The sequence below is a fragment of the Terrapene carolina genome, unplaced genomic scaffold, assembly GCF_002925995.2.
Source record: "Terrapene carolina triunguis isolate 2854851 unplaced genomic scaffold, T_m_triunguis-2.0 Scaffold85, whole genome shotgun sequence".
Lineage (NCBI taxonomy): Eukaryota > Metazoa > Chordata > Testudines > Emydidae > Terrapene > Terrapene triunguis.
This window is the reverse complement of record NW_020664436.1, coordinates 31,045,558-31,068,976: the sequence shown is the minus strand read 5'-3', so window position 1 is coordinate 31,068,976 and position 23,419 is coordinate 31,045,558. Positions and strand designations below refer to the sequence as shown.

Below are 23,419 nucleotides of genomic sequence, written 5' to 3'. Positions count from 1 at the left end.
GTTAATGCTTGAAAGTTGTAATCTTTAAGATAAAATCAGTCATACAAGATACCATGTTTAATACATAATATACGTTTTTTCCCCTCCCCACAGAAATTAGCAGAGTACGGAAAGACATGTATAACGACACATTAAATGGTAGTACGGAGAAGAGAAGTGCAGAATTACCAGATGCTGTGGGACCTATTGTACAGTTACAAGAGAAACTATATGTGCCTGTAAAAGAATATCCAGATGTAAGTATATCTTTTTTTTAATTCATAAACTGTTCTAGTCCTTGTGGTCCTTTGTAAATGTATATTGTATGTGATGACTCCTTTGGATCACAGTTAAAGTTTGAAACCCATAAGGTAAAGGTTTTGAATATCAAAATTAAGTGCAGGTTATAATTTTAATAGATCCAAGATTGGAAGGGTCACAGATTTAACTCTTTCTTTGGGTACTATCAGCATAGAGCCACGCTGCTCAGAATGCATGTGCGCTTGGCAGGAGGTAAAAATCCTCATGAAAGAAATGGCTGTTTGGACTATATACATCCTTCTCCTCAGCTTATACAACAAATGTTTACTTCTATATAAGGGCTTGTCTACATTTACAGAGCTGCAGTGATGCTGCTGTAGTGTTTAGTGAAGATGCTACCTACGCCAACAGGAGAGCTTCTCCCATCAGTGATGGAGTACCTACACTCTGACAGGCGGTAGCTATGCTGACGGTAGAAGCCCTCCCAATGACATGGCACTGTCTACACTGGGAGTTAGGTCAGTAAAACTATGTTGTTCAGGGCTGTGAAAAATCCCAAGTGACATGGTTATACTGACATATGTTTGTAGTATTGACCAGGGCTAAGAATCTGTGTTCCATCTTCAGATTCTTCAGATTGGATTTGATACCTCCAGTGTTGTTTTTCCAAATTCTCATTTGACCTTTTTTCTTGTAATTTAGTAATTTGTTTTTGATTTTTTTTTTAAAAGCTAAATTGGTAGTTAGTCATTAGCTCTGCACTATTTTGCAGTCCAGTCAGTGTGTCTTCTCTCACATCCACTTTATGGATGACCACCTTTCCAATCCTATTATGATGATAGCTTTTCTTTTTATGAGGCTGTATGCCATAGAATTTGTTGGCTCAAATAGATCCTAGAAATCGTTTAGCAAGGGATACCCTAATTTAATTCCACCTTATCCCCTTTTCAAGGAACCGTCTGATTAGACTCAGGAAAAGTACAAAATTATATTCTTCCTTCCAATAAGAATAATACAGATATTTGAGTAGTATCAAGATGACTTTATTTTAGCTGTTTCCTCATGCCAAAGAAGAGATGGACATATGTCCCAAAAAAACCCCAAAAGCAGACCAACAAAAATTACGGAATTAGTATGATATATGCAGACCATAGTTGCTCACTGTGGTTTTTTTATATTCCCTGCCCCTTAATACTATCTCTGTCTTGTCTAATTAGATTGTAAAATCTTCAGGGCAGGGTCTGTTTCATTTTCTATTTATACACTGCCTAGCATGTTGCAGCTTTCCACCTTTGAGCTCCCGAAGTGCTACCATAATACAAATCGCTTATGCCATATTGGACCCAAGAAAACTGAACAAATACATGTAAATGTTCAGATTTCACATGACTCTGACTCTTCTGCATCTCTAAGGACCTTTTCCAAATACCTGGTAATGATTTCAGAATACTTAAGACTTCAAGATATCCAAGGGAGCTTGTACCTGTACAGGCTTGGCAGAAGCCAACTCCTCAAGTTGGTTCAGTTGGGCTTTCATGCAGTGTGTGCTTAATTTCAGTCTCTAAGGCCTGGTCTACACTACGACTTTAATTCGGATTTAGCTGCGTTAATCCGAATTAACCCTTCACCCGTCCACACTACAGAGCCAGTTAATTCGAATTAAAGGGCACTTAAAATCGATTTCTGTACTCCACCTCGATGAGCGGAGTAGAGTCTAAATCGATTTTGTTAATTCGAATTAGGGTTAGTGTGGCCGCACACCACCGAATTACTGTGTTTAAATTAATGGGGTAGTGTGGCCGCACACCACCGAATTAATGTGGTTAAAAACCGAATTAAGGTGCTTAGTGTGGCCGCGCACAATCGAATTTATACAACCTGTTTCCCAAATTCGAATTATCTAAATTCGGATTAATCCTGTAGTGTAGACATACCCTAAGTCTTGATAGCAAATATGAGAAGTCTATAAACTCAGGCTGTGAAATGCAGAGGGACTGTCCTGGACACAGTCTGCAACTGCTTACCACAGTGCTAGGTTCAAGAAATTAAAAAGTAAGATTTCAGGAAAACTATTCAATCTTGCAAAACCAGAAGGTTCTTCCTGAGAGCTCTAGGCTTCAAGGATTTCTACATTTACATAAATAACAACTTTTACATGACACATGTGAAACCACTGTAAAGAGTTAAGAATCTGTCCACTTTTGTAAAGTTTCAGGATGTGTGGTCACTAGTGACCATGTTTCAGAAGACAGTAGACTTCTTACAAATAGTCTAAACTCGGTTTCTAAACCAGTATAGTTATAGTGGTACAAAAATTGACATAAAGTAGTACAACTCCCTAATGTGGATGCAGATATACTGGTCTAAGGATGCTTATATCAGTATAGCTTATTTACAGATTTTACAAGAATATGCTATATTGATATAAGCATTTTATACCAGTATATTTGTAGCCACACTAGGGAGTTACACTGTCTATTTCTAAACTGATATAGTGGTGCAAGACCAGGGGTGGGCAAACTACAGCTCGGGGGCCACGTCCAGCCCATCAGACCTTTTAATCCGGCCCTAGAGCTCCTGCTGGGGACCGGGGTCGGGGGCTTGCCTTGCTCTACATGGCTCCCAGAAGCAGTGGCATGTTCCCCCTCCGGCTCCTACGTGTAGGAGCAACCAGGGGGGCTCCTCACACTGCCCCTGCCCCAAGCACTGGCTCTGCAGCTCCCATTGGCTGGGAACTGCAGCCAGTGGGAGCTGCAGGGGTGGTGCCTGTGGATGGGGCAGCGTGCAGAGCTGCCTGGCTGGCACCGCGCTTCTGCGTAGGAGCCAGGGGATGGGACATGCTGCTGCTTTCGGGAGCTGTGGCGGCACCGCCTGCAGATGGGGCAGTGTGCAAAGCCGCCTGGCTGTGCCTCCACATAGGAGCCGGAGGGGGGACATGCCGCTGCTTCTGGGAGCTGCTTGAGGTAAACACCGCCTCCTGGAGCCTGCACCCTTGACCACCTCCCACGCCCCAACCCCTTTCCACAGCTCTGATCCCCCTCCTGCTCTCCAAACACCTCGGTTCCAGCCCGGAGCACCCTCCTGCACCACAAACCCCTTGCAGGAGCGTACCTTCAATTTTCCTTTAGCCATCAACTTCAGGCATGGCTCAGTGGTGTCACATTGGTTGTTGACAAGAGGAGGCCAGACATCATATGGTTTAACTTTAAGCTTCTACAAGTCAATTTTGACAGACAACCAACTCTTATATGTTATGGAAATATATAGGGAGGGGCTTGCTCATGACCACTGTTTGTCTGACTTTGGGAATGGCATTTCCTGCATCATACTACCACCACCATGATTCTTCATCTTCCTGACAAAGACAGTATCTAAACAAATGACTTGAGCCAAAAATGTACTGTTCCTCTGTAATTTCAGATGTAGGAGTTTTTTTCCAATAGTGATATCACTTTGCAGCATATATTCTCAAATACTGTGCCAGAAGCAGCAGAGATCTTGGCTCCTTGAGTAGTGCCTCAGCTTATTGTTTTCGGTTCTCAACCTACTTGACCCGTTACTATGAGCGGAGCCTCAAATCCTTGCACCAATTAATTCATGAAGATAGTCTAGTAGAGAACTAGTCAATTTTTTTTAGTCTAGATCAGAAATCTGAGTCTAGCATCCTGCTACACTAAGTATTTCATTGCACCTAAGGAGTCCTAACAGATTTTTATAAAAAGCTGTTATGCCTTCTACTTGGAAGATATAGACTCTACTGCATTGAACTCCACACTGACTTTGTGTGATTCAGCACTGAAGTAATTCTGCAAAAATTAAATGGTGGGAATTCTGTGGTCTTTTTTTTTTTTCTCTGATTTCCAGCCAGATGTGTTTTGGTTTATAGGTAAAAAATTTTTTACTGCCTAACTGCCAACCCTGGAAAATATATACCAGAACTGAGAATTCAGCAATGTTAACCTTCCTCCTGATGCATTGTCACCAATAACAAGATTCTGCTTTCTACTTAAATCTGCTGTCAGTGACACCTTTATATCCCCAACTGTCTTCCATGGGTTTGTACAGGTGTCATTGAGTTTAACTTGGTAAATGATTGTTTATGCACAAAAAGGGGTGGAATTACTGTCTTGCGTAAAAGTCTTGGGGAAACATTCCATTATTTCCAAAGAAGCATCTTCAGCATTCTTTCCTTTCCTTTATGGAGACTGGCAATATGATCGGGCATTCAATTAATATTTTTACGTAACTTATTCCGCATGTCAGATGCCTAATTTAGGAGAACAGTTCTCCTAATCTTCCTATAACTATTTCTTATTAAAAACTTCAAGTAGGTAAGCTTAATCAACTTTCATTCGTGGCAAAGAGTTGAGTGGCGTGCTGCAAGGTTCTGTAATACGAAAAGGGAACGAGCAGTGAGGTGACAATTTCAGATAATGCTCAGTGGTACCTAACCAAGCTAGATGAATGGGCACTACAAAACACTATTGTAGGTCAGAGTCAGCGTTGACAAATGAAAAGTAATGAACATAGGAAGGAATTATTTAAATGGCTTATACTCCTTACCCAGTTCTGAATTAGCTATAGTGATTCAGGAAGAAGGCCTAGACATCCTTATGGACAATTCAGTGAAGAAACAAACAGGAAGTATTGGTAATGGAAAATACTGAAAATACAATTCCATTATATAAATCAGTGGTAATATTCTGTTCTGTATAGGTTCTTGTATGATTCACAGTGCCTTCTAATAACGTTTTAAGTGTCATAACTAACGTCTGTCGTGGTTGGTTCTTATTTTTCCCCAGAGGGAGAAGAATTGTGTGCACTGGAGTGTTTTGTTGCTGCCAAATGTCAGAGAAGGCAAGGATGAAGTCTTCCTTGCACCTGGAAGAGGAAGTTGGGGAGGTTTGTGATGGTCTGTACTTCCGGTGGGAGTTAATTCCAGTGCCTTGGACTGACCCCCAAGAAAGCCCTGTTTCCTACATAGATGAGCTTTATTTTTATGGCAGAAAGTTTCATCGTGCTACAGGAGTGGAGCTGTTGATCATGAACTTCATCCCGGAGCTTTAGATGATCTTTTGGATAGACTGGATCCAGGCTATTGAGTGCCTTGAAGATTATTATTCAGTGGGAAACCAATATAGAGAGCATAGGACAGATGTGCTTATGAGTAGCTGAGAGGAGATGCTATAGTGTTCTATACTAGTTGCAGTTTCGTAAGTGCCAAAGGCTTCATGTCCAGATATGCTACATTGCTGTAGTCCATTTGAGAGGTGGTGGGAGTGTGTAAAGGAGGCTAGGTGATTGTCTACTAGAAAGAGTTGGCATCTCTTAGCCAATGGAGATCAGGGAAAAGCGTTACTTGTGGGTACTGCTGTGTGAAAGCTTAATGTTAGGAAGGACTCTGGGCGTATTAAGCTACACACTGAATTGACCAGTTGTGTAGGTGTATCTTTCAGCAAATGAAGATGACACTGCTGCTGTAAACTCTTCATAGTGCTTTCTTCTGCTCACCACCTCTATTTTGCTTGCTTTCAGCTTCGGCTAGCTTATGTTGTCAAAACAGTTTGCCATTATTGTGGCAGTGACATGGTCATATTTGCTGAAAAAAAGGTAGAGCTGTATCATTTGCATATTGCTGGCACTTCACTGTGTCATCTGACCACTTCACCTAGTGGCTGTATGTACATGTTGAATAAGACAAGACCGAGCAAACTGATTCTTGTGCGACTCCACAAGTGAAGATTAGTGGTGGAGTTGCAGTTTTGCATTACTACTTCTTCAGTGTGTTCTTCCAGGAAAGACTTTCACCATTTCAGCACATTCCCTGGACCTCTGCCACCTCTCAGGTTGACAATATCAAATATAGGGATGTAAATATCATTTTAAGATTAACCAGTTAAACAATTAAAATCATATCGTTTAACCGGTTAACTGATTAAAGGGAGAGGGGCTGGGGTTGCTCCGGCCAGAGGGACCGGGGCTGCTGCTGGGGTTGGTGCGCCGGCCCGCCCAGGTCTGGGGGTTAACCAGTAAGACTGATGCTTACCGGTTAATCGTGTAATCGTTTACTATTTTACATCCCTAATCAAATGCTGCAGAGAGATCTAGGAGGGTGAGAATGGATATCTGCCCTTCTTCCACTGACAGCAGGAAATTATCCTTCAGTGCCACTAGAGCAGCTTTCATCCCATAACCCAGAGTGAAACCAGGTTGTGCTGAGTGTATAAAAGATATTAGCCTTAATCAGATAAGCTGGCCTTTGGTAGTGTCTGAGCTTATGCAAAAACAGTAGGTTTGAAACTGGGTGCTAGGTAGTTAGGACCGATAAATCCAGAGTGAGGTTTTCAGTGTTGGTCAGACTATTGTTTGTTTGAAAGAGGAAGTGAAGATTCCTTCCTTGAATGAAGCATTGGTTATTTTGATCATGAGTGGTACCAGTTGCCCATAACTCTTTCACAAGCCAGGGAAAATACAGGTTGGATTCATAGATCTTGAGTTGAAATTCCTTTAGGGTGTCCAGTAATTCTGTATGAGTGAGCATACTGATTCCAAGAATGCTGGCAGGTTGTTGGTTGGTAAGTATAAGTGGAATGGATTCTCACAACTAACCTGGTCTGTAGCGTGTTCAGTTTTGGTCATCCTTTTTTCTTTTTTTTTTTTTTTTTTTTAAATAAAGATAAAGTAGAAATAAATGGGCTTCAGAGGAGAGTAGTGAGTGATTACCAACATGAAAAGTGAATAGTTTGGGACTACTGATGAATAAGAAGGGACATGATAAAAGCATAGAAAATAGTGAGTGGTATGGAGAAGGTAGACCAGACACTTTTATTTATCCTTTCTCATAATACAATAACTATGCCACTTTTCATGCTCTTTAAAATGTCCCAAATTGGGGAAACTCAATACTATCCTGAATACTGCTAAACTCTTGGCCTTAACATCATGTGGCAGTGAAGTACACCATGATATTATATGCACAAGTTTTTGCCACTTACATGAATAACACAAGTATCAGAGGGGTAGCCGTGTTAGTCTGGATCTGTAAAAGCAGCAGAGTCTCCTGTGGCACCTTATAGACTAACAGACATATTGGAGCATGAGCTTTCGTGGGTGAATACCCACTTCGTCGGATGCATGATCTATTCACATGCATCCGATGAAGTGGGTATTCACCCACGAAAGCTCATGCTCCAATACGTCTGTTAGTCTATAAGGTGCCACAGGACTCTTTGCTGTTTTTACATGAATAACACAGATATCCAGAGTTGACAAAATATGTCCGGAGAGGATTTTTTTAACAAGAATATTGGAAAGGATCTAAACCCTCATGCTTCATTTAACAAACCAAACTGTTTTAACTAGTGAAGATTAGGAAGGAACTTTCTCTGAGGGTCAGGTATTCCATATTTGCCTTATGCAGGATTTCTTGCACCTTTTAATGCAGCTGATACTGTCTACAGTTGGAGACCAGATACTGCACTAAGTAGGAATTGCCATACTGGATCAGACCAATGCTCTGTGTTCCTAATGTAACTTGGTCTGTCACGACTAGAGACCTAAACTAACAATACTTGAAAGAGAAATAGATTAATTAGTAACTCTGCAGTCTATTCAATGACTTAGATAGGGAAATAGGGTTGGGAGTAAGACACGCCTTTCCTATTACTTCCTAGTCTCTAATATGGATTCTGATTAAGCAGCACAGACCTGGAGTGGAATGTGGGCTACGGATCGTTATATAATCTTGTAATGAATGTTGAGTTTAGTGATAGACATATATGTGGCTCTGGCGACCAGCGCTTTCTGGAAGGGTGTGAACTTTATACCAGAAGACAATATGCGTACTAATGATCTAATACAGTGAAACCCCACTATAACGCGATAATTGGGGTCCAAAAAATTCAATCACGATAAATGCAAGGTCGCTTTATAGCGGGGGTTACGAAAATTTACCATTTCAAGCCGGTCAGTTTAAGTCTTGTTTAAAAAAAAAAAAAAAAAAAGGTTATCCCAGCGTGTTTTAAACAGAAAAGTAGTAATTTAATTACATGTACATGAAAGAAACATGTGAAATCGACTATACTAATCATTGCGCAGAGTGCAAAGTCAATCTGGTTGCATGACTCCATAATTTTAAATTTCATCACTTCTTAAAAAAGCTATCTAGTGTGGTCTGCTTATTTGCCATGGACTGTTGGATTCTAGCAAAGTCAAATATGCTTCTGAGTTGTAGGATTTTGACGCTGTCCAAGTCTTGAGTTTCCAGCCACCTCAAACTGGCTCCTAGGGTGCTTTACTGCCTCGGACACTTTTGGTGGGGGAGTTGAGGTGCCGCCGTCGTTAGCGCCACAGGTTTCGGGGTCTGGTGGTGCAGCTTCATTCTTCCCGCTGACATTTGCAACAATTTCATCATCTGAGATGTGTTCATATATGGAGCAGATGTCATCTGCTGAAAACCAGTTGAGGATATCATGATGACTGTGCTCATATTCTGAGTGCTTCTTTGGCTAAACATACGTCGTCTTCAATGAATCTTGTAAATTCAGGCTCGTCGTCGTTACCATCATCGTGTGTAGATGACGGAAAAACTGGACCAAGACCCTTTATCCAGCATCGTTCAATGCAATGTGCAGAGATAGCATCCCAGGCTTTCCTGCCAATGTGACAGACTTCTTTCAAGTTGAGTGATGCCAGTGATATGTCGATGGAGGAGTTGTTATCCACTACCATCCACTTGATCATTTTGCGACGATAGTTTTGCTTAAATACCGATATGATGCCTTGGTCCAGTGGCTGGATTTCTGACGTAGTGTTCTTCGGGAGATAAGAGAGTTTAATTTTGCCGTCACGACTGACAAGGCAGGGCAGTTATCCAGCAGGAGGAGAGCTTTTTCCTCCTGCTTGAGTTTTCGCAAATGAGCCCGAATGGCTGGCATGAAAGTGTTATGGAACCAGTCTTTAAATATGGAGCTATTCATCCATGCATTCTTGCTGTTGGTGTATTCAAAGGGAAGGGCCTTCGTATTAACATGATGAAAACATCTGGGAGACCTCGCTTTTCCGATCATCAGAGGTCTGACTTTGTGGCTGCCAGACTTGACGCAAAACAAGAGAGTGACTCGGTCCTTCCTCTGCTTAAAGCCTTCTCGTTTGTGACTATCAGTCCTGGTTGCGAGGGTGCGATAAGGTAACATTTTAAGCGTAAACCAGTCTTGTCGCAGTTGTAAACTTGATCGGCTGTGTAGTAATCTTCCTCCAGCAACTTTTTAAGCTCAATTGGGTAGAAATCGGCAGCCTCTTTATCAGCTGAGCGGATTTCCCCAGACACAATAACTTGGTTTATAGTCTGCCTTTTCTTGAATCTGTCCAGCCAGCCGTTACTCGAAATTTGGATTCATTTCCATTGATAAGGCGATCAAATTTCTCTGTTTGAGCTTTCAGAATAGGGCCAAAAAATGGGAACTCCTTCTGAGCGAGCCTGGACAAACCATTGATACAAGGCTGAATGTAGGCTTTCGTCATTAGCAAACTTGACCTTTTTACGCTGTAAACCAGTTTCCTCTTCAAGAATGCAGGGTGGTAGGTGTGACGTTATGAGTGTAATATAATATTTCATTGGAAGGTGACAGGGCCAGAAAGAGTTAATTAACTCACAGACTGACCTGACCCATGGGTGAACCTTAAGGATTGATTAGGAAGATATGTAAATGAATAGAGCTTTGAAATGTAAGTCTGCATTGTTAGAGATCTCAAGGGTAGATGTTTGTTCAGGTCTTGTGATGTAAGCAAACAAGTCTTGTCTATTGCTATAACTTTAATTCAAAGATCAAAAAAGGAATATTAACATTTATGATGATACTTGAGTGAAATAGTATTATTGTCTCTGTCTCTTTGAAGGTTGTGGTAACCTGTATCTGAACTGTTTAATGGATAAATTACCCTGTGCTAATTGCCAGGATGTTTGGAAGGAGAATTAAACCTATTGTTTTCTCAGGCTGAAAGGCTGCTGGAAATGTATAAGAACCCTGGGACATGATCCTACTTCAACTCAGATCTGCTTTGGGTTTCAAGAGGGGGAAACCTTAAACCACAAGGATTGAGATCCCCAGTCTTTGACTGGAGCCACCCTGAATATGGACATTGAACTATAACCTATGGACTATTTCTAAAAGGACTTTTGGCAACTACAAGCTCACCTCTATGTATCTGAACCTCAAGAATTGAATTCAAGTCTGTATGTATATTGATCTTTTAACCAACACTCTTTTCTTTTTTTATAAATTTTAGCTTAGTTAGTAAGAATTGGCTATAAGCGTGTATTTTGGGTAAGATCCAAGTTATAATTGGACCTGGGTATGTGGCTGATGCTTTGGGATTGGAAGAACCTTTTCTTTTATATGATGAGATAAGATTCTCAGTAATCATCATCATATCTGTCGTGTGTGTCTGGACGGAGGCCTGAGGCTGGGTACTTTAAGGGAACTGCGTTGTTTGGACTTCTGAGTAACCAGTGAGGTACTACAGAAGCTGTTTTTTGCTGACTTGGTAAATCTAAATATTGAAATATCCACCAGCGTTTGGGGTTAGTCTGCCCCGTTTTGTTTGCAGTTCACCCTGATTGAGTGACCTCAGCTGGCTCCCACGGGCAGCACCGTCACAGAAGGCTACGGAGCTTTTCTTCTTTTTTCCACCCTCGTGGAGTGGACTCACTAATTCCTAGATCTCTAGCAAGCTGAGTTTGTTGTTTGCCCTTCTTTAGTTGATCCAGGGCGTACAGTTTCTCTTGGGCAGAAAACTACTTGCGTTTGCGAACTGGTGTATCCATAACGGTAAAATATTTTTAAAAATATAGGAAATTAATAACAAGTTTCATAGGCAAACACCATACACATGTACAACCCAAGAGCTAAGTGCAATGGGCCTGCAATGGCCACGAGTCACTTTATCCTGTGAGACCGGAAGAACGCGGTTTAATTATAAATGTCGTTTAAAAAAAAGTATTCCGGCAAAATGCGAACAGTATTATGGCTTAAAAGGAGAGCCAACTTATGATCGCGTTGTATTCGAATTCGCTTTATCGTGGGGCGCCTTATTGCGAGGTTTGACTGTAGAACTACAGTTCCTTTATATGAAGATATCAGACTATTTTTTCTCTATTTATAAGTTAGAAACTTTAAACTGCAGATCCTGTATTAAGGAGCTGCAATAAAGGTTTTACTTTGAGAAGCAGTAAATGAGCTGCCTGAAGCTTTCCTTTAAATTACAGTTTTCCAGTAAACACTGTGAGTAGTGTAATTATTGGATTTGTAGTTCATATGAGAAATTATAAAAATGTAATATATCCTATGATTGAAATATCTACGGCTGATGTTTTCAAGTTAAGTCTGGAGTGCAATGAAGTGTAACTTATGCAACACTACGCTTCCTTTGAGCTCAAGAATTTGGGATTTACCACTGGGAACCATCATTTCACTGTATAAGATGCAGTTTTAAAAACATAATGCTGTGTATAAATGCCAACTCATACTTTAAAAGCATGACTTCAGTATCATTCAGACTTGGAAGTGTGCTGTAGGTGAATGAACTGAGTTCAGATCAGATTGATATAATTAACTCATTCTGTTACTATCATTCTCTTCTGATTGTCAATCATTTATCCCTTACAAGGACATAAAGATTAATAAATTTTATAGATTTGTAGAAGAGGCATGATCAGAGGACGACTATATGAGGGCAAATTCAATCATTTTATACAAAATCCTAGTTAAAATTATGAAGTTTTAATAAATAGCACCCTAAATACTCAACATGACATGTATATAGATCAATATGCTGGATACTGAGAATATTACGGCATAGTGCTCCACTCCAGGTGTTGGTGCGTCCCTGCACCTTTGCTCGGAGATTTTTACAGCAGTACTCATACCGGTCACGCATGCGCAGAGCCTGCCCCCGCCCCCCCTCCTCCCCCCCCGGCTCTGAGTGTACCTTAATAGTACACGTGCACGACCGGTCTCCTCAGTTCCTTCTCTACTGTCCCCGGTCTGAGACAGAGCTCAGCAGACTTGTTAGAGAATTTCTTCTCTCCCTTGTTCAACTTGTTTTCCCTCTTAGTTTAGCTTACCAGTAATATTTAGGTACCCTTTTCCCTTCTCTCTCTCCTCTTAAAAAAAAAAAATAAATAAATAAAAAACAAACCAAAAAACCCCTTTTTTGTTCCTGTCAGCACAGCTGCTTCCGACATGCCTGGCTCTCCAGGTTTTAAGCGCTACTCTAACTGTAATGATGCCATCCCTCTTTCAGATGGCCATTCTAAATGTATTAAATGTTTGGGGGAGTCCCACATTCCCCCAAAATGTGCCCACTGCAGCAAGTTGAAATCCAGGGCACGCAAAGACAGGGAGCTGTGGCTAAAACTGTTCCTGCTGCAAAAATCTCTTGGACCAGCCTCAGACCTGGGCTCTGACTTTGCTGTATACCTCAGCCCCCCCTGCTTTAAAGAGACAAAAGAAAACTTCAAAAAAAAATCAGTCTCTCTCACCCGCAAAGGGTATTTGCAGGGACAAGCCTTCTCCAGGGACTGCTTCCCTTCCTGTGCTCCCCTGGCTGAGTACGTTTGATGCACCAGGCTCCTCCGGCGCTGTGCAAAACACGGCTGCGGCGGTCACACACACTTCCGGTGCCGAGGCTTCAGGCTTTCAGTTGCTTGCCTCTCACACAGCACAGTTCGGCACCACAACGGAAGTGGTGCTGACGCATACTAGCCTGCCTGACCCCCTACAGGCTCCTCTGACTCTCTGGGCACCGTCAGCCTTTGAACTAGCCAGCAGGAATGCTCGGGATTCTGGTGCAGAGGAATCCCTCCTCACAACAAATTCCTCTTGCTCAGCCCTCCCCTCACAGAGGCACTGGGGCAGGGCAATTCACACACTAAAGGGACCTCCTGGTGTCACTATCTTGCAATCGCTCCTACTTAACACCTACTTCTCTCTGGACCCTCAGGCAAGGTCCGGACAGCTTTCCTGTGATGAGTGATGAGGAATCTGGGCTTCAGGGAGAATTTTCACCTTATCAGATCTCCTGTTCACAGACCCCAGTCAAAAGAGGTCATAGAAAAGCTGCCTCATCCTATTACGAGGGTCCTGCCCCATGGTGCGTTAACCCATGGATGGCACCACCCATGCCCTTCCCACCACAGTGGCAATATTGGACTCCATGGGCTCCTTATACTCAGGACCATACTCGTTATACCAATGCAGCCAGGCATGAGACCTGCTCGGTACCATCAGCTGACGACCCTGCCATTGACTCCAGACACGAGGCAGCCCTGTCACAACCGCAAGAGCAAGCACGGCCTGACTCTAACCCAGTAGAACCAGTTGTTCTGCCTGATGAAGCATTGCTTCCTCCTTCTGACGACTTTTCAAAATTTCAAGACCTGTTTAAAAGAGCTGCCAATGAGCTACGAATTAACCTGGAGGAAGTTCCTGAACGGCAGCATGAGCTAACTGACATCCTGCAGCCCTCTTCTTCTTCTAGAATTGCATTACCTATCAATGCAGCCCTTTTAGAACCTGCCAAGGCCATTTGGTAAACCCCGGCTGCAAGCCTGCTTACCTGTAAGAGAGCGGACCGAAAGTACTTTATTCCCTCCAAGGGCTCAGAATTCCTTTTTACTCACCCAGCGCCAAACTCGCTGGTAGTAGACGCAGTTAACCAAAAGAACAAACACCAATTTCCCCGCTCCACCGCCTCCGACAAGGACAGTAAGTGAGTAGATTTGCTCGGACGTAAGGTATACGCTTCTTCCACTTGGCAGTTTCGCATTGCTAATTATACAGCCGTTCTAGCAAAGTATGACCACAAAAATTACAATAAATTCATGGTCTTCGTTGATCACATTCTAGAAGAAAAGAAACAACAATTTACAGCCATAGTTTCTGAGGGAGAAATCATCTCCCACACTGCTCTTCAAGCTGCCCTCGATGTGACCAATACGGTGGCATGGTCCACTGCTACAGCAGTTGTGATGTGCCGATAGTTATGGCTCTCATCCTCTTCCTTTCCCCAGGAGGTCTAGAGTACCACTGAGGATCTCCCCTTCGACAGTGACAAACTATTCGCCTCCACCACAAATGACTTACTCCACTCCATGAAGGGCTCCAGGGCAACTCTCCAGTCTTTAGGAATTAAAACCCCTGTGACCAGAAGATAATAATATAGATACCAGCCTTACCAGCGACCATGCTACCCCACATACATCCAGCAATTCCGTAGATCTCACGAGCAACAGCAATAACAGCAACGCCAGAAATCCAGATACCAATGCCGCCGTCCCAACTCCTCGGCAGCGTCTCAACCCCCTCCAACCAATAAGCAAATTTGAAGTCTTGGTCGAGGGTATAGAAAACCACATTCCCACTTCAGTGCTTACACCGCCTGCCCCTATTTTTGGTCACCGCCTAAGCCCATTCTCCCATCGACAAGTGGACTTTAGAGGTAGTCACAGTTGGCTATTCTATACCTTTCCTCTCCCCGTCCCTCTTCAGGGACCCCTCTCACGAGCCACTGCTCCTCCAGGAAGGACAACATCTCCTTCAATTGGGGGCAGTGCAAATTGTGCCCGAACAACACAGAGGGAAAGGTTTCTACTCCCATTACTACTTCACAGAAAAGAAAACCGGGGGATGGTGACCGATCTTCGACCTCAGGCGGCTAAACAAATTTATCAAAAAGCAAAAGTTCAAAATGGTTACCCTCACCACTATAATCCCAGCTGGAGCAGGGCGATTGGTTTTCAGCCCTCGACCTACAGGATGCTTATTTTCATGTGACTATTCACCCAGCCCACAGACGTTTTCTTCGTTTTACCCTCGGTTCGACACATTTTCAATACAGAGTGTTGCCCTTTGGCCTATCTACCGCTCCCTGAGTTTTCTCCAAACTCCTAGCCGTGGTTACTGCCCACCTCAGGAAACGGGATGATATTTCCTTATCTCGATGATTGTCTCCTCAAAGCCTCAATGGTCGACTAAGTGCTTCGATCCACGCAGCTTACCGTTGCTTGCTTCCTTTCCCTTGGCCTGCAAATAAACAAAAACAAATCCTCCTTATCTCCTACCCAACAACTGGAGTTCATAGGAGCGCACCTCAATTCCCAAATGGGATAGCGTTGCTCACGCTCGATTGCTTCAACACCATAAAACTCCTGGTTACAAAACTTCACAACAATCCCCAGGTCACTGCATGAGTCTTCCTGCAACTATTAGGCCACATGGCCTTGTGTACTTCTGTGGTCAAAAATGCACACCTATACATGAGGTGCTTCCAAGCTTGGTTGGCCACATTTTACAGACCGAACGTACATGCGCTAAACAAGCTTCTATCCATACCCTTCAGAGTCAATGACTCCCTCCGATGGTGGACAGTTCCCTCCAACCTCTGCTCAGGAGTCCCCTTTCTCCAGGACTCCCCATAATTCATAATGACTACCGATGCATCCCTCACGGGATGGGGAGCGCAGATGTCCTACCACACAGCCCAGGGGCTATGGTCTTCCACCGAAGCCTCTCTACACATAAACGTCCTGGAACTGTGAGCCATACGCAATGCCTGTCGTCACTTCCTCCCATTTATTCAGAACCAACATGTTCGGATAATGACAGACAACATTGCCTGCATGTTCTATGTCAACAGGCAGGGATGGGCTCGTTCTCATTCGCTTTGCACAGAAGCCATGAAGCTGTGGAATTGGTGCCTCACAAACAACATCCAGATATCAGCCGCCTATCTTCCTGGGGCCCGGAATACCACCGTGGATGAACTAAGCAGACGTTTTCCCTGGGATCACGAATGGGAGATAAACGACACGATCATACACAATATATTCCGTATTTGGGGCTATACAACCCTGGACCTCTTTTGCGACTGCGAAGAACAAGAAATGTCTCGAATTTAGCCCAAGAGCAGGATTGGGCAAACATTGCCTAGGAGATGCATTCCTGATCTCATGGGCTCAACACTTCCTGTATGTTTTCCCCCCAATACCGGTTCTCCGCAGAGTTCTGACAAAGATATGAACAGATCGTGCCACGGTAATTCTGATTGCCCTGTCGTGGCCCAAAAAACTGTGGTTTCCGTTCCTCACCAGAATGTCAATTCGCCCATCGATTTCGTTGCCCCTGACTCTGAACTTCCTATCTCAGCAACACGGCTGATTTTCTTCACCCCAACCTGTCCAAGCTTCACCTCATAGCTTGGTTCCTACATGGTTCTCCCAGAATGAACTAGCATGCTCTGAGCAGGTTCAAAGAGTGCTCCTATATAGGTGGTACAAGTAGGTTGTGTTCTATCATCTCCGAAAGTGGAAGCAATTCACACAATGGTGCTCAACTAAACAACTCTTCCGCCCATACTTGACTACCTATTAGACCTTAAATAATCTGGCCTTTCTTTCAGCTCCATCAAGGTCCACTTAGCTGCTATTACAACTTTTCATGACAAGATCATCGATACCTCTGTTCTTGCTCATCCAATCACAAAGCGTTTTTTCTCAAAGGGTTCCAATCCCTATACCTGGACATTAAACCTCCTACTCCTCCGTGGGACCTTCACTTAGTATTCTCCTGCTTAACTCAACAGCCATCCGAGTCCCTAGGCACTTGCTCCCTCTTGCACCCCTCTATGAAAACAGCATTCTTAGTGGCAATCATCTCCGTCCAGCCGTGCAGGAGAAATAGCAGCTCTCATGGCAGACCCACCGCACACACTGTTTTTTAAGGACAAGGTTACCCTCCACTGCACCCCAAATTTCTTCCAAAGGTGCATTCGTCATTCCACATCAATGAGCCGATACACCTACCAACCTTCTTTCCTAAACCACATGCAAACTCTTTTGAATCCACAATGCATACGTTAGATGTACGCAGGGCTTTGTCCTTCTACAACCTGGCTAGAACCAAGCCCTTTAGAAACTCTTCTAGACACTTTGTCTCCATTGCAGAGCGCTCCAAAGGGACACCTATTTCTACCCAGAGACTTTCAAACTGGATTTCTGACTGTATCCGACTGTGCTATCAAAAAAAGAAAGTTATGCCTCCAGCCAGCATCAGAACTCACTCCACTAGGTCTGTGGCTACCTCTGTGGTTTTTCTACGCAAAGTTCCTCTGGCTGACATCTGTAAAGCGACCACTTGGACTTCTGAACACACATTTGTTAAGCATTATACCCTTACTCAAGGCCCTCTCTCTGATACACAATTAGGCAGAGCTGTATTATCTACTGCATTTCTGCCAAAGTCCCTATCTCCTTGAGATACACTGCTTTTAAGTCACCTGGAGTGGAGCACCCCCAGGGACATCTCTTAAAGAGGAGGAGGAGGTTATTCACCTGTACAGTAACTGACGTTCTTCGAGATGAGTGTCCCTGTGTGTGCTCCACTCCCCACCCTTCTTCCCTCTACTTCAGAGTTGGGGTAGCCTCTGTTGTAGAGAAGGAACTGGGGAGACCGGTCGCGCATGCGTACTATTAAGGTACACTCAGAGCGGGGGGGGGAGGCTCTGCGCTTGTGTGACCGGTATGAGTACTACTGTAAAAATCTCTGAGCGAAGGTGTACGGACGCACCAACACTTGGAGTGGAGTACCCACAGGGACATCTCTCGAAGAAGGTCAGTTACTGCACAGGGTGAGTAACTTCCTCTTCTCTATGCAGAACTTTTAAATTAGTCATGAAGCACAGAAATATTAAGTTATTCTTAGGTTACCCTTATTTCTAGATAAGGGTAGGAACATATATAAAGTTACACTACTGAGGTATAAATGGCAGTTTTATACAAAAAATAGTAAAAATAAAATAAAACCAAACCCTTGTATATGCCAATGCAGGATGTTAACATACTTCTAGATTATCGGGGGTGATCTTTATTTCAGTGTATATTAAATCACTTGTAATTAAAGGAAATAACTATATCTCAATTAAATTCAAACTAGCAAATTAAAATTAGTGCAACTATGGCAACCCTACCTTCGTATAGTTATGGCAGAATCTACAAACAATTCAGTCTATGGCCTGAATCTCTAGCAAATTCCTAGGGTAAATTCTTCATAATTAGCCACAGTACGCTTTTAGGAGACAATAAATTTGTAATATTAACATTTAAAAAATGAATAAATGTGTACGCACACCGCACATATGAGGGGTAAGCATGTAAATTTGCATGTTTGCTTAGTCTTAGACCTCAGTCCATGCCTTCTTCCTGACTTTTGCTAATGTGCAACTTTCTGCTTCTGCAAATTAATATATGACTGAACACTTGCATAGACAGCTGAACATTGTATAAACAGTGACTCTGTCCAGTTTTTCCAAATTTCTTTGCTGGAACAGAGTCGTTACAAGTTTAAGTAAAGCAGATTGAGCAATCTTGATAAATTCCTGTTTCTGAACTAGTAATTAGAAATATTTGACTTTCAAAAATCAAATTAAGGAATGATGGAGTGGTACACTGTAATATGGTACATGGTATTGATTTAGAAGAAGGATTTTTCTATCCATAGTCAACTCATCTAGAAAGTTTCCTGGGGAAAAATTAGTCACTTTGGAGAGGTGTTAGTAAGTTGGCAAACCAGTTTTGAACAGAATGATGGGATGTAGGATTCCCCGCCCCCCCCCCCCCCCCCCCCCCCCGGTACACCATTAAGCCTTAAATACCTGTCCTGGGATTTGTTCTCAATTTCATCCTTTTCTGATATTAAATTCATGTAGTCCCTTATCATATCAGTCAATATGACGCAACACTGTAGATTCCAGAACAGTAGTTGTTTGAAACAATTGAGCAAAGCAGTCTGCAAAGCCCACAACTGTGTGCTCCTTATTCCATTCTTTCTTACTACTTTGGAGTGTCTGTTTCAGGAATTAGAATTCTGACAGTTTTATCATGCTTTTTCTTTTAAAGAAATAATTTAAAATATTTGATCCTCCTGTATACATTTAGTCCCCTTGTGGTTTCATTTGACTCACTGATATTAGAATTTGCAGGTATTTCCTATTGATTGGAGATGGGTATTTCCCTGCATCAGAGTTAATTAGTGAAGAGTTGGGTCTGGAAAAGATAATTGGCGCTTTAGTAAGCAGGTGAGTAAAGGACTTAATATTGTTTTGTGGATGAATATTTAAAATTTATTTAGTATTTCTGATGCAGCTGATAGAAGATAAATTTATTTAAAATTTCCCGAAAAGAGCTTAGGGTAAACCTCTTATCAATTTAACCAATCTCTTGGAATTTGCACCCACAAATATAGTGCTAAATAAATGTTTTTAGATGGTAATCACAGGCTTAATAATAAAGTGCCCTGTTAGTTCTCATTATTGTGAAATTCTCTGTTGGAGCTCTTCTGTGGCTTCTTAGCAAGCAAAAATGTAAGAGCTCAATAATTATCACATCTAAAGTAGCGTGTCCTTTGAGTATACTGAAGCTCAAAGACCAACACTGATAAACAGCTTGTGCGTACTTTCTGACCATTTTAGTTAAAATTATTTAATTAGTACAACACAACAATGAACACTGGGGATTCATTTGGCTACTGGGAATTTACTGACATAACAGCATTTAAATAATTTCTGCATTTGGTAAAATCAAAGTTTAATAGCATTCCTAATATGGATTGTGCAAATGACCGCACCCTCTTTCACTTTTATTGTTCTCATTCTTTTATGTTGCCTATCAGGAGAGTATCTGAAGGCTTTGTGCTTCAGTGTACTTATGCTGGGTATAGGCCATCAGAAATTAGCCATGGCAGTACAGAAGGAGCAGAATCTTTGTGGTATTCATCCTCTCCTCCAAACCCATGAAAGCCCTTTCTCAAAAGTACTGCGTGGTCAGTGTGCAAGGCTCTTAAAAGGACCAAGGTGAAAGTCAGATAACTGCTAGTCCACACAGCACACTCCATTTCCAAACCTGGTGGAAATATCGACAGCAAAACTAGTGTTAATTAATGCTACTTAGAGACAGTAAATCTGCACTACACTGTTCCCTGCACTTGGTGGGGAATTGGTGTTTGAGCGGTTGGGGTATGTGTTGGTAGGGCACAAGCATGTGATAGGGACTAATGGCATTGTAACTCAAGTAGCCTTGCTACAAGAGTAGAGGAGGATCAGGAATGCAGTATGGATGGGCAGATGTTCAGGGCAGAATCTAGGGGTTTTAAGGCCGTGCCTTGTCAGTGGGGAGAATTTATCAAACTGATGGAGCTTTCCTTTGCTGTATCCTTTTTCTTGTCAGGAAGTTTGATATTGCTCTTAGTTAGCTTGGTGGGCAGAGACATGAGAATAATTGGCATTTCAACGGAAGGATCTTGCTTCTTCAGAGTAAATTTATATAAATGGATTTGACTTGATTATGGTGCTATGAAGTCACATTTTTAGGGTAAAAGTAACATGTTGGCTACAGTAGAACAATAAGTCATGCTTGGTGATCCTGTTCATGTTTTGTGGGATATTGTAAAAGCATGAATTAAGTTTCCTAAAAATAACTTATTGCAGATGAAGATGTTTTTTAAATCTCAAAGGAAAATGGTTTGTTTTTATGGACCCTCATTTCTGGGGAATACATGCATCCTTGGAACTTAAGGTATAGAAGTATCTGTCGTGGCCGTGGGCGTACCAACTGAGAGGGCAGTCAGGATAAGGAGCAGGGGGGGTTGGATGGGTCGGGGATTCTGAGGGGAGCAGTCAGGGATGGGAAGTCGGAGGGGCTGGATAGAGGGCGGGGGCCAGGCTGTTTGGGGAGGCACAGTCTTCCCTACCTGGCCCTCCATACTGTTTCGGAACCCTGATGTGGCCCTCAGGCCAAAAAGTTTGCCCTTCCCTGATCTAGGATCAAGATGGAAGCTGGAAGCTTGGAAGTTGGAACTTCATTAAACTCTCTTGCTCACTTTTGAGAAATAAGCAACTAACTTCTGTTTAGAAAGTAGGAAACTTACAAAGCAAATTTATGCTCTGAAAATGAAAAGGTTTTTTACTTTATCTTCTGATAGAGATTACAGCTGGCAAAGGTGAGACCTTTGACACTGTTTTCCTTTAAATTCAGCTAAAGTTTAATCTAGCAGCTATATCATTTTATCACTCTCCTGTTCAAGGTTCTTCAGTTTTTGCACACTCAATAGTTGGTATACTTTTAAAAATGCTGCTAACTATGTTCCCTCCTGTTCTTGGTAGCCTCCAGTTTTAGGGCTTAGTCTTTGTGCTCACAGATTTAGGAAGTCGCCCTTGAGAAAGAGACTGTTCCACCTTCCTTGAACGGTGTTACTTCCAAGTGGAAAATAACTTCAGCCAGGAGAATAAGTGAAATGCACGTCCTGATGACTCTTGCTTACACCAGATTTCTCAAAGATAAGATTCCAGTGGGTCTGCAACCTAAATTATGCCTGGCAGTAGTTTTAAATTTCTATTTAAATAAGTCTATTAATGTCTGTAGTTTGTCCTAAATCCATGGTCTCTCTTATTGGTAAAACTAGGGTACATAGTTGAGAGGTTAAAAGAGCTGCCAGTAATTACCAGGATAGGAATGGGTCTATTCATTGCACTCTCTTTGTAATTCAGGCTGAAAACTGCCTGGAAAACAGTACACCTGGATAAAATTTTTCATGGTCTTCAAATGATAGTGTGGTGTCACAATTCCTGAAGATTTTGTTTCATGTTTCTATTGCATGAATAGCAGCTTCTATTGCCTGACAAGGAAATGTCTCTAGTTTTGTGATACAAAAATGGTATTTGACCATCTTAATACTTCTGCAAGGTAAACATCCTCTTGTTAGCTAGATAGGTTCACCAGTTCAAGAGAGCAATCTGTCCAGCCTCCATTTCAGTGATCTTCCTCTGACCTACCTTCTTTCAGTGTTGTCACTGCTAGTCAGTTTTTTAAAAGGGGGAATCCCTGTAGACCAGTGGCTCTCAACCTTTCCAGACTACTGTACCCTTTTCAGGAATCTGTTTTGTCTTGTGTATCCCCAAGTTTCACCTCACTTAAACTACGTGCTTACAAAATCAAGACATAAAAATAGTGTCACAGCATACTATACTAAAAAATTGCTTACTTTCTCATTTTTACCATGTAATTATAAAATAAATCAATCTGAATATAAATATTGCACTTGCATTTCAGTGTCTTTATGAAATTTTAGTTTGTACTGACTTCGCTATTGATTTTTATGTAGCTTGTTGTAAAACTAGGCAAATATCTAGATGAGTTGATGTATCCCCTGGAAGACCTCTGCATACCCCTGTTTGAGAGCCACTGCTTGTAGACAATATTTGGAGAAAGAAGGGTGACAGGTATCAGCTAAATGAGTATATTACCTCTATCTGGATCCACAATTCCCACCTTCCCTTTTGTTCTTCAGAATATTTTTCAGCCATCTGGATATGAAGCTGAGGGACTTAACTCCGTAATCTAAATTTTGGATTTACAGGGAAGCATGTATACTGCTTCAGACACTCTTGTAACACAGAGTTCTGAGTTTGTGCTCCTGGGAGGCTTGTATCTTTTGCAGTATGGATCTATACTGTCTACTCAAATAATTATCAGCAAGCCAACTTTTGTTAGTTTGAGCCAGTTAGGGCAGTATTTTTTGACATAACATGGTTCTTCCTGGTTCATGTGGATCTGCTTATTGTCATGTTATGTGCAACTAAGTCTGTAAGCACAACTTCTTCTGTTTTGCTCATTCAAAGAACAATGTAATGTAGTTCAATTACTGTGTATGTTAAATGCATTGATTTATTTTGAAATCTATGAATCTTAAAGGAATTAGCTATACACCTCTCCTCTTCTTTCACCCTTATAAAAAGTCCAAATCCTCACTCAAGCAACACCTCCCGATTCTTGAATTCTGTTTCCTATCTCTCAATTTGCCTCCCTTCAAATGAATTGCCTACTCTTGTGTTGGGTCATCCTGGGAAGGGCACTGGCCCTATCTCCTGGCATCATTGTCACTGTTGTCTACCCAGTGCGTAAATGTAAGCGGAGTTTGATTCACTGTACATCTAGTTTTTCTTTCATACTTCCAAAAAAAACCAAAAAACAACTTTTTATTGGAGCAGAAGCTTGTCAATAATTCTTAATAGTCGTCTAAGTAAGTCATTAAAAACTGAAAATTGATTCTAGTAGTTTTAGAAATTCAAC

At 42.1% G+C, this 23,419-nt stretch overlaps 1 protein-coding gene across 9 annotated transcripts in view; it reads left to right on the top strand.

Moving 5' to 3' along the window:
- QKI (QKI, KH domain containing RNA binding) overlaps positions 1-23,419 on the top strand; it is a 299,835-nt gene that overhangs the window by 67,902 nt on the left and 208,514 nt on the right. For all 9 annotated transcript variants that reach the window (XM_024194741.1, XM_024194740.1, XM_024194737.2 and 6 more), the window contains exon 2: positions 94-236. In XM_024194741.1, coding sequence (XP_024050509.1) covers positions 94-236 — 143 coding nt within the window. The remainder of the gene's footprint in view (positions 1-93; positions 237-23,419) is intronic.